The sequence below is a fragment of the Thunnus albacares genome, chromosome 10, assembly GCF_914725855.1.
Source record: "Thunnus albacares chromosome 10, fThuAlb1.1, whole genome shotgun sequence".
Classification (NCBI taxonomy): Eukaryota; Metazoa; Chordata; class Actinopteri; order Scombriformes; family Scombridae; genus Thunnus; species Thunnus albacares.
The window spans coordinates 19418516-19430583 of record NC_058115.1 but is presented as its reverse complement, the minus strand read 5'-3'; the positions used below and the strand labels follow the sequence as shown (position 1 = coordinate 19430583).

Genomic DNA, 12068 nt, shown 5'->3' with positions numbered 1-12068 from the left:
GTGTGTGTGTGTGTGTGTGTGTGTGTGTGTGTGTGCGTCAGCTGGACAGAGTCATCTTCTGTGTGTTCTTGCCGACGGATAAGGAGCTGTATCTGCAGAACCTCCCGCTCTACTTCCCTGCTGGTGAGTTGTCTCTCTCTCTCTCTCTCTCTCTCTCTCTCTCTCTCTCTCTCTCGCTCTCTCTCTCTCTCGCTCTCTCTCGCTCTCTCTCACTCACACACACATACACACACACACACACAGACAGCTAAGCTCAGCTCAATTTAGCTACGCACACAAATAGCAACACACACAATGGTGTGATAAATACTCATCCACTGTGTGCTGTTTGCACATCCACTACATTCACACATACACAAGGCCCTTACGCTGTGTATATATAGCACACTTAATTGTGTTTAATTACATCAAATGAACATACACTTTGCTCTACACCCATACATGCAGTGACACATTCCACATTTAATTACACACGAACATGCACAGTGGCCTGAACCACATGTATGCTCTATCTTTTTTTTCATTCAAAATGCACCCATACAGATACACACATTTAAGAGATTATCCACTGATGTACAGTACATGTGATGCATATATTCTGTTTACTGACATGGCCTTTTCCATAGCTGACACCCTGAGAAACTGTCTTGTTATTTTTTTCATGAATTTATTTAATCAAATCAATTTATTTGAACACAAATTCAGTTGATTGATAATAATTGTTGTTGTGCCAGACATTTGCTGTGGTGAGTTAAGACACTGTTTAATGCACATAGTGATCTGGGGTTACATATACTGTATGTCATGTAAATTATGATCTGGAACAAACAAGATGTGATTTACTCAAGTTCCTTTTTAAATTTATTGCACCACTAAAAAATTAGACGGAGAGAGTGAATAGGTCCCTTTTCTGTGAGATTTGTTGAAAGAGTCATTTTATTAGATGCAAGTACATTACTATAAGTAAATCCACATAACCAGCTTAAACTACAAATGTTCATTATTGACACTGACCTGTTAAAAGGTCAGCACAATAAAAAGATTTAAAAGACAGTTCAACGTTTTTTGGAAATACACTTGTTTTGCTTTATTTCCGAGAGTTAGAATGATGTCATTGTCATATCAGTGTGTTATTGGATAAGTTCACTTATTTTTCAAGTCTGTCCTAAAACAACAGTCAGATGCCCAAATGAACATTGACACGTTTTTTTCTTCCTGTTCATACTTGACATTGAAAGTTCCCCTACTAAAGCAATTTCAATGTAAGTGATGGGCACCACAATTTACAGTGCCCATTTTGTACAAAAATGTATTTGAAAGTATTTTTGAAGCTAATATGAGCCTTCAGCTATTCAGATCAAATCAATAGTTAAACTTAGTCTTTTTGGTGCCAAATTCCCTCTTTTTGTTACGATGCTTCCACTGCAGCTGAACATCAAAAACACTGTCCTTGAGATACAATGAGGGAAATTTTCACTTAAGAAGATATCCACTTTATTTGATTAACTCAGGCAGGTGGAGCCTGATATTATCTTCAGATTAACTTTAAAATACATTTTTGCTGAACACAAGGACTGTGAATTTTGTCCCCCCATCATTTACATTATATGCGCATTTGGAAGGCATCTTCTAATGACCAGTATGAACAACATGGAGAAATTACAGCAAGAAAAAACTGTTTCAATTTTCATTTGAGCGTCTGATTAAGACAGACTTGAAAAATTGTGAACCCGTCCCTTAAGTGCAGAGCTCCTGCTTAGCATAAAGACTGGAACAGACAGAACGAGAACGTGTATGAATGTGTGTGTCTTTCATTTTCAGTTCTGTGAGATTGGTGAGATTGCAGATTTTTCATAGCCAATCATCTGTGTTTTCCCTTCAATTCTGTGCCCGCCCCTTTAGCCTGCTGACCAATGACAGCAGCTTATTGTTCAGGTAACCCGCATGGTGTGCGTTAACATGTGTAGTTTAGACTTGTAGATGGGCAGTCTTAACCTCTGTGTTGAATGTAAATTCTCTGTTCACGTAGGGAAACCCTGACATGTCCTCTAACCAGCACTTGTCGTATTCTGAGAATAAATTTTCTGTCTTTGCACTTCACTTAAAGACCATTTCGCTGATTTTCAACCTTGAGCTATCTGAATTAAGGATATTGTGTGGAAAAACGCCTGCAGTTGTTGCTGATGTTCTCTGTGTCTCTGGGGCACAGCTGCAAAATCTGTTGTTCTTCCGGCACCAGCGCCATCATATGACTTGTACAGTGACGTAGTTGGGGGGGGGGGGGGGGGAGAACTACAGGCTATTTCAGCTTGGATTTCTAGTCCCCACTTCTGGGTAGGCAGGGCATGCTCTAGATGCCGCTCAAAAACAAAACTTCCTTGTAATGTTTTCCAAAAGCAAAAATGGCATCCCAAAATATGACTATGTTATGGACAAGGATACATTTTACAGTGTTTTAGTGGACTTTGGATATTCAACTGTATTTCTTCAAGCTGGAGTGGGTTGTGGGTTGGCCGTCAGAAGCTCACGCACAGTGCATCCTGGTCCATGTAGGCACTGCTGGCATGGCTCTGTGAGCAGGAAAACTCAGCTTTCTCAGTCAATATAATATGCACTGAGGAATTTATTGCTTCAATTGACTATATTTACCATTAACACTGACTGGACATCCGCATAAAACATGGTGAAATTTACCTTTAAATGATAATGGGTTTTTGCGTTCTTTGAATTCCTGAATGCAAGTAACGAGCACTGCTGACCTCAAGCTAAGTAGTTAACAAAATGTTGTTGAGGAAAAAAATGTTGAAAGCTTTTTCCTCCCAAGGTGAAAAGTGCCTGGTTTGAATGAAAAAAAAACGACCACATTTTGAGCCTCAAAGATTCCTTTTTGAATCTGTCTCACCTGCTCTTCAAAATAGACTAAGAGGAAAAAGAGTGTGGCATCATCGTAGATTGATCTGTACAGTTAATGAAGTTTAGTAAATACGTAAATTTTATGTTGGCTAGGGCTGTGACATGAAGACTTCACCCATTTGTTTTGATTACACTCATGATTGATAGTGTTATAATGCCAAGCAGTCTGGGCCCCTAAGCATGATCAGTCATTCACTCAATTATTCAAATTAAGCATTGGTATTACAACTGCAGCCTTAACCTCTAATGTCTTGCTTTACCACTACTATAAATCAAACTCACCTCTCGCTTCCAAACCATTTTGAAAGAGAGGTCTCATACTTTTTGCGTTTACAGTATGAAAGAGTTATTTTTTTCATGACTTGGCACACAGCGGCTGCCACAGCCAGAGTCAAGACCAACAAAACAGAAAGTTGCTGAGAAGATTCTCGCCTCCACAAGTTTTGTAGAAGTGTCAAAGTCTTATATTAACCTGAATTATTCAGATGGAGCAGGGTCACTCAAACATTCATATTCAGAATTTACAGTAAAAAGTCTGCTGTGTAAATAATTGAATTAGTGCCTTTACAACCTGCCTGTCTGTGCTTTTAGACCTTACAAAAAAATATAATAATCAAACTTTATCCTTAACTTATCACTTTCTAGAGTTTTCTGTCAAAAAAGCCGAGATAAATTAACTGAAATTTGAAAGAAAGTTAATAAAGATAAACAAGAACAAACAGACAAACCTTCACACTCTGCTAACAACAAAAACATGGCAGCCTGTTCAACAAAAAGCCAACTCATTAAAGCAAGGTTGACACTGAAACCATAGCAGGCGCGCTGTGCTTAAAAGGGACCTATTATGCTTTTCCTTATTTTCAGTCATATATATAATGTCACAGTGTCGGATGTTCATTTTAAACGTGGCCTCAGTGTCAAATACTGAGGTAAACATATGTAGAAGTTATCTCTGTGAGCAAAAAGCACCGGCCTCAGACTGCTCTGAATGCTTTCTTTCCAACAGTTTTTTCTTCTTTCAGCCCGAGCTGATGTCAGCTTGTGAGCGATTTATATAAATGGTCATCTGTTCACTGCTCTGATCCACCAACATTATGGCATTTTTCCATTGTTTGTGGGTAGTCACGCCAAACCATGACTCCATTATGCAGCAGGGCAAAGTAAAATAAGTTGTTTACCTGTTGGAGGTGTGCTGGTTGTCTGCACATTTCACTTCCTGTAAATTCTTCACAATAAATGTGTCCTGTTATTCATTTAAAAACTTTTAATATGAAGCAGTAAAGCAGGAAATGTTGGGTTTGCATTGACGGTAACTTAACACAACTCTGATATGGCTGCACCTCAGCAGCTTCCTGAAGCCGGCCAATCAGAACAGAGTGGGCTCATCGGGAGGGGCCTCAATGAGACAGGAGCTAAGACTGCCTGTCAAGAGACAGAGGCTGAACTGAGATGCTGTATAAAGGGCCAGTATAAGATAAATAAGGAGTTCTTCTGACTCATAATCATGCAAAGCTACTCTAGTGGAGTCCCAACATAAAAATACAGAGCTGGAAATGAGCATAATAGGTCCCCTTTAATTTCAAATGAAAGGAGAAATTTCATGGTCTCCATGAAATTAAAGCCCTTTAGATATATTTCCTGACAGACAAGGAGTTACAGAACTGAAAAGAGAGAAAAGAAAAGCACTGAGACAGAAGCCTGTTAAAATAAGAGCAGAATCTAATCAACTTTACAGCCACATGTCTCACATGAGCTTTAAACTCAGACATTGGGTTAAGAGTCTTAATTTTTTTTAATCTTTTTGCAGACAGATCCACTAGTCATGGCCAATGCCAGACAGGTTTTCTCTCTCATGTCAATGCAGGCCTTAGGGAAGATCAATTGATAAAAAAATAATGGGATCTCAAACTGATGACCTTGTATTCTGTATTTTATACAGAAACCTAAGAATATTAGGTTTGTTGAGTGTGTTTTGTTGATAAAAAACTAGTAGTCACATCATACTAAAGGATAGGTTCAGGTTTTTTTCAATTCTGTCCTAATGCAATATTGACATGCCAATACAATGTCGGTAAAATGGATCTCGGTTGCTCGTTCTGAGCAAAAATACATTCCAAGGTTTTGCTGAAGCTATTATGATGCTTTAGCAGTCTGAGTCACTACAGCGGCAAACAGCACACAGACAAAGTTAGAGACTAGCAGGTGAACATAGTAGAGCATTTAACTGCTAAAGATATTTTCCTCTGGAGTTTTTGGAGAGCAAAACGTGAAGTGAATATTAGACTTACAGGTGGTGAGAAACACAACTCCAAATGAATGCTAATATTGCTCTGGGTCCGCTGGGTGTGTAAACATGAAACTGTTTGCTAACAAGTTTGCAATGTTAACTTTATACGGTCTTAATATGTCAGTGTTGTGTTTACAGCTTGTTCCACTTAATTGGCCAAAAAAAATCTATTAATGTTGCTTTAAAGGTTTATGAGCACCATAAGCTTTGATTTCATTTCATGGATAGATTATGCAATTTTTTTTATTTATGCCCTATATACAGTTAACATGCCAGATGATTTGTTACACCGAACCATGTGAGAAGTTGTCCTTGGAAACTGTTAAGAAAAGGCAGGCACTTTCAAAAACACTACTTGGCAGGTGATTGGATGAACCATCTGTCCATCATCGTCTATCACCGTCTTACCTTGCGAGGCAGCCGGATTCACGACACTGATTGGTCCGAACCACTAGTGGCTAGGACACAAGCGCATAACCTGAAGCCTGACAAGATGGTTTCTCGCTTGTGATGTTGTGATCTTGCAAGTCCAGCTGCCTCACAAGGTAAATATATGTTTGCCAAATTTACTTTATATTATTAAATGAGTTAGAAAGTCTTAAGTCATGAGGAAAACTCCACTCAACATGCTAAAGTTTCAATCTGTGACACAGCATCAGCTCTGCGCTTGAAGCATATAAATCAGCACTTTCACATCCTCACACCGGGTCGGTCGACTAAAGAGATTATTTTCCAAAAATGCAAGAATGCAGGTGTGTCCCTTTAAAAAAAAAAGTCTGTGCTGGCTGTCGGTGTCTTCCTCCTCTAATGGATGTGCAGCAGATTTTGTAGCAGCAGTGAGCGAGCAGTAGCGGTGCTTGGCTGGTAGATGGACCGGAACTGTCTGTCTGTGTGACAGAGCTGCTGCAGGCAGGCCACCAACTCTCCGCTATAAACCTTATGTGTCTCCAACACCTGGCACTACCCACACTGGCTGTCTGTTTGATGTGTATGTGCACGTGTTTGCATGTTTGGAGTGTGTCTTTAACCATGTTGGACTGAAAGTGACTAATCCTCACTAACAGATCCCTCTGAAGCAACCAGATGCTCCAAAAGCCAAATCGCTTTTAACCGCTGCATGACCAAGGTAAAATGCTCTGTACCCTCGTTTAACAAGTTTAAATCTTTCTCTCCCAGCTCCCACAGAGACCACAGTGAAGAGTAAACTCTGAGAGAGTGGATTGTCAGATTTGGTTGCTGTGGATACACACCGCCACGCTCAGCATCCTCCTTTGTGTCGACGCAGATCAAGACCTTCTTCAGCAGGAAGATAACTCCTAAGAGGATGATTGCTTTTTTTGAAGTGCAGATGTTGATTAGTTTCTCTGTTTTTCGCACTAATAGCTGAGGTTAAGATAACTGTGTGGAGTGATGATACTTCTTCTTGAGAAATGGACTGCTTGCAACTTAAACTGCACTCTAATTTGGTCCCCTATTGTCTGTCATCATCAGTGGTAGCTTTGCATTAAACAAACACCCTATGAGTTGTGTGCTACTGTTTTTGATTCCAGCGAGTGTGAAGCAATGATAAAAACTTATTAAAACTAATCACACAGGCTTCCAGTGTATGAATGGATTATTTCTCATGATGTGATACGAGTCAGTGAGCAGGACTATCAGGAGGGACTTCTTCACATGAGTATTTCCTTCATCATTTTCTACTGTGCATCTGTCTCTGTGTGAAGAAGACAGAAAGAGCTCGGGTTTTTCCACTTTTTTTGAGGTGATGACCACAGCACCTGTTCTTTCTTAACAACTATCATCACTCCTCCCCCCTTTCCCCCTTTTTCCTTTATTTCCATGCTGTCCAAATCCCACCTACGCTCGCTGCCTGTCTGCCTGTCAGAACACTCCATATGTGTATTTATGCTAGAGCCATCATGCTTCTCCCCACAGCACATCTGTATGGGGTTTTAATTGTTTGTTGCAGGATGTAGCTGTCACGTGTCGGCAGGGCGCAGGCGGTGATTTGTGTGAAGTGAAATGAGTGTTTAGAGAGCCACCGTCCCGCCCCACGACTTTCATCTGCCAACAACCATCTTTATTGATTCCAAACAATCTGCCACGGTGGTGCAGGCGCACAGGGAGGAGGGAGGTGGAGTGATGGGACAGAGGAAGGATAGGGGTTGTACTGTATATAAACTACAAAGACTATCAACAGGAAATTGGGAGAATGCCCCCTTTTCTATAAAAGCTTCATCTGTCACAAAGGGGATTGTCTTTTCCTCTCCTGAGCTCTTTGATTCTCTCCCCTGTCTGGGCCTCCATTTCTTCCTCCTCCTCATCATCCTCCTCCTCCTCCTCATCTCTCTTTCTCGCTGTTGTACTCTACAGGATGGTGGAAAAAATAAACAGATGGAAGAGGGGAGGGATAAAGAGACAGAGAGAGGAAGGATGTAGGAGTTCAAACTGAGAGAGGGGGAGGGAAAAAAAAAGGTAGGGATGAGAGGATGCAGAGCCGGCGGGAGGATGGGAGGATGGAGAGAAAAAAGGGATGAAGAGCCTGATGAACTCATCTAAAAGCGCTCTGGGTTTTTTAATAAGCAGCAGACTGTGAAGCTACTCTCCGACCAGTCACTCTGAATAATGAGAGAGAGGGAAAGAGAGAGACGGAGGATGAGAGGATGAAAAGACAACGAGACTCATTATCCTCCGACCAATTTTCATCACTGTCCCGTCAGTAATCTCTCTCTCTCTCTCTCTCTCTCTCTCTCTCTCTCTCTCTCTCTCTCTCTCCCCCTTTCTCTCTCTCTCTCTCCCTCTCTCTCTCTCTCTCTCTCTCTCTTTCTTTCCGTCTCGGACTCAAACAGTCCACAGCTCTGTTTGAGATGACAGATGAAGACCAATTACGCTAACTGTTTTGTTAACTTGAAGGCTGATTCCCTGCCATCTTCCAGAACATACACTGATAATCCTGTTGGCCCTGGAAATTACTCGCTGCTCACGGCCCACTAACGCACCTGTGTGTGTGTGTGTGTGTGTGCACAAATGTGTGTGCAGCTTTTAATACATTCAAGAGCAAAGTGTGTGTGAGAGGGAGGAAGTGTGTGTGTTGAAAAATGTCCACTGCTTGTTTAGTCGACAGTATCTGCTGGTAGTGAACACTCAGGTGTTTGATGAAGAATTATTTCAGGCTGATGACTGCTGATGCTGACTTTTTTTGCGTTGCAGTCTAATAGGTGACTGCCTTGTCAACATTTTCTTGCCACTTAAACATATTTGTTGCTGTTCTACTTGAGTTTCTTCCGGCAAAATTGTTTATTGCTTTTGCATTGTGTCATTTAATCATCTCTTATTCAGAACCTGTGTTGCTCTGCTGTTGCACTGCTCCTGGTTTGGTTTGGCTGAAATGCTCTCATGTAGAAAATGAGGGAAATTGGTGCTTTTGCAATTTTCGCTGGATATTTTTTTTTGTTACAGCAAGCTCTCTCCGTGAGGTTTTCTGCATGCTGTGTTTCAGCTGTTCATTGTGTTGCTGTTGCAGGCCCAGGCAGTGCAGTTAATTGCAGTGTGATAAAATAAGTTAGTTATTCATAAACAGGTTTTGTCACATAATGTAGCACAAATCAAGTATCACATAGTGTAAAGTATCACAAAACTCTCTCTCAGAGTTTCTGTGTGGGTGTTTGGTCCTAAATGGCTGCAACAATTTTGATCATCCATAGTGGGAATAATGTCACACTATAACACTTTTTGTTGACTGAAGTTATAAAGAAATTAGTGGAAAGTTGCACACTGATGTGCTTTTTTTATATTGAAGTCAAAAGATTGATGTTTTGGCACATCTTACCTTCTTTACTAATACTGTCATTCTGTTTCTCCATATTGTAATTTTTCTATTGATAGAATTTATTTATTCTATTGCATCCTGGAAGAGAGATCCCTCCTCTGTTGCTCCTCTTGAGACGTATCCCTTTTTTTTCTGTTTAAAAGGTTTTTAATGTAGTTTTTCATTATCTGAATCAAGGGTCTAAGGATAGTGGATGTTGTATATTTTAAGGCAAGACAAGTCTATTTGTGTAGCACTTTTCAACAATAAAGCAATTCAAACTGCTTCACAAACATAAAAGGCATTAGCACACATTCAAATAGAATTTAAAAGAGTTAAGTAGAAAATAAATCTAAGCTAAAATACCATAGGAGATTAAAAATGACAATGCAGTGCGATATGAATAAAAATCCCCAAATTTTATTTAATAAAAGGCAGCAGCAAGCAGAAAAGCCTTGATTTAAACGAACTGAGAGTTGTAGAGGACCTGCAGTTTTCTGGGAGTTTGTTCCAGATATGTGGAGCAAAAACACTGAACGCTGCTTCTCCATGTTTAGTTTTGACTCTGGGGACGGAAAACAGACCTGTCCCAGACGACCTGAGAGGTCTGAACATACATAATGTAGCACCAGATCAGAAATATATTTTGACCCTAAACCATTTAGTCGTATTTTAAGATGCATTCTTTGACAAACAGGAAGCCAGTGTAAAGATCTGAGAACTGGAGTGATGTGATCCAGTTTCCTGGTCTTAGTGAAGACTCGTCGAGCAGCAGCGATCTGAATCAGCTGCAGCTGTCTGCTCGACTAATTAGAGAGACCTGTAAAGACACTGTTAACAGTAGTTAAGCCTACTGAATATAAACACATGGGCCAGTTTTACATCCTGTGAGACATACATCCTTTAATTCTTGATGTATTCTTAAGGTGATAGTTGGCTGATTTTGTAATAAACTCCAAGATTTCTGGCCTTGAATGTGTCTTTTAAAGTTAGCGATTGAAGCTGAGCACTGACTTATAATCGTTATTCCTCGGCTTCAAAAACAATTATTTCAGTTTTATCTTTGTTTAATTGAAGGTGTTGACACATCCAAACATTGATTTATTCAATACACTTACTCGGAGACAATCATCTGACCGATTTACTGTATACTGTAGTTTTCTCGGACAGGGCAGTCAACCTGGACACAGAAATAGACTCAGCAGAGAGGTCTTTACAACCATGAGAGGTCTTCATCAACTTGTGAAAGAACAAACATTTCTGGACTGACATGTCAACATTCATTGTAGGAATACAGTATAAAAACAGGTAAACCAAACAGTGCTGTATTAACTGAAACAATCATTCAACATTTGTCCTTTAGTGCCCTTTGTGACCGCTTGTAGCAGACAGCGCTGTGTTTGTCACCTCTGGTGTACAAGTGTCTGAATCTGCAGTTGGGGGATGTTATCTCCCTGAAGGGCCTCACAAAGCTGCAGGCCACTCAGAGTCAGAGGGTTATGGCTGCTGCTGTTGACTCTTAGGTCGTCACACAATCACAGTGGCAAACACAGTCTGGCCTTTATCTTGCAGGCAGCAAAGCTTTATAAAAGTGACAAGATGATGAATTATTCCAGCTGGATCTTGTTAGGTAAAACTGCAAAACCACAAAATAAATGGTGTTTTAGGGCACCTTTAATCACAATCATTAACACAGCAACACAGGTGGCTCATATTAGCCTAAATACCAATTAGCAGTGACTATTACCACTGCAGGATGTGAGTTTTACATGAGATATGAGACAATTAACGGAGTTCCAGAGTTTTACATGTGTATATCAAGCAAAATAATGACAGCATATGCCAAACACAAAGAAAAGTGTATTTACAAAGTGGAAGAGTGACCAGAATTTGAAACGATCAACAAATATGACGGACACAGTCAGTGTCCTGTGCAACAAACTGACATGGGTCTGCATGCCGAGCCGTTCCCAGGCCTGTTCATGCTGCTGCCTCCAGCCAGAGACGGCACTAGCAACCTTTTTACCTCAATAAAAGGTGTAACTATTACATATTTTTTTACACTATTTCCCAGCACTAAAATGACAAACTCATTTTTCAGGTATTAGCGCTGGTAAGATGAATAAGGGAAGGGCAGTGTGTGAGGCCCACTCTTCCTTGGCCTCCACAAGCTGGACCCCCACACTGCACTTCAGCGGTTAATTAGGTTATTCATTTCCCACTGGTTAGCTGATCTCACCCGTGCCGGACGTGCGCTGGCAAGCAGTGCTGCTCATTGTTGACTGTTGTTGCCCCAGTCGTCCCCCCCCCCATGTCGCCCAGGTGAATAAGCCCCATTAGCACTGCTAGCAGCCGCCATTTCAGCTCAGCCACCCATTTTTACATGTGACATCAGAGGTGAGAGCAGTGTGCAGGCTACGCCACTGCTAACAGAAAAAACGCCCTGGAGGGTAATGTATTTTTTGGGAGAGCTCCCCAGAGAGCAGCTCCTCTCAAGGAGTCCCCAGACCTGTTTGGTCCAAAAACACCATTTGTTGCATGTCAAACTCATCTCTCTCTCTCCCCTTGTTTCCCATCTGCCTCTTCACTGCCCACCATCCATTAAAGGCAAAAATGCCAAAAAATCCCCCAAAAACAGACTCTGTGAAATGTCATGATCAGTAACCACTGTTTTTTCCATTTTAAGATATTACCATTCCATTAGTACAAGTGGTACTTCAATATACCATAGATAGACCTATCACTTATCAAATAAACAACAAATTCAAATACAACACCGTCTGTAAGTATTTGCACAGTGACTCAACTGTCGTCATGTTGGCTCAGTACTCCGGTACATCGGATCTGAGAGGAAACAACAACAGTAAGCACCAACTTACAGCTTTAATGTGAGGGTGTTTGTGTCCATATTGTAGCCCCGTCATTGTCCTGCTGCACTGTCCAGAAATTGGGGGGGACGATGTATAAAACAACGAAGATTCCTACACTGCCTAACAGATACACCATCAGTCACTGTTCCATTTCAAATAAGCAAAATGTGTCCAGCTTGCACTCAGTATC

The 12068-nt window shown here is 40.8% G+C and overlaps 1 protein-coding gene across 5 annotated transcripts in view; it reads left to right on the top strand.

Moving 5' to 3' along the window:
• macrod1 (mono-ADP ribosylhydrolase 1) overlaps positions 1 to 6797 on the top strand; it is a 128593-nt gene extending 121796 nt beyond the window's left edge. For 4 of the 5 annotated variants that reach the window (XM_044363423.1, XM_044363425.1, XM_044363426.1 and 1 more), the window contains 2 exons: positions 42 to 123; positions 6377 to 6797. In XM_044363423.1, the coding sequence (XP_044219358.1) occupies positions 42 to 123; positions 6377 to 6411 (117 nt within the window). In that variant the 3' untranslated portion in view covers positions 6412 to 6797. Of the gene's footprint in view, positions 1 to 41; positions 124 to 1902; positions 1936 to 6376 lie in introns of all 5 variants that reach the window. The other variant, XM_044363424.1, reaches the window with a different exon arrangement.
• Positions 6798 to 12068: the final 5271 nt, after the last annotated feature.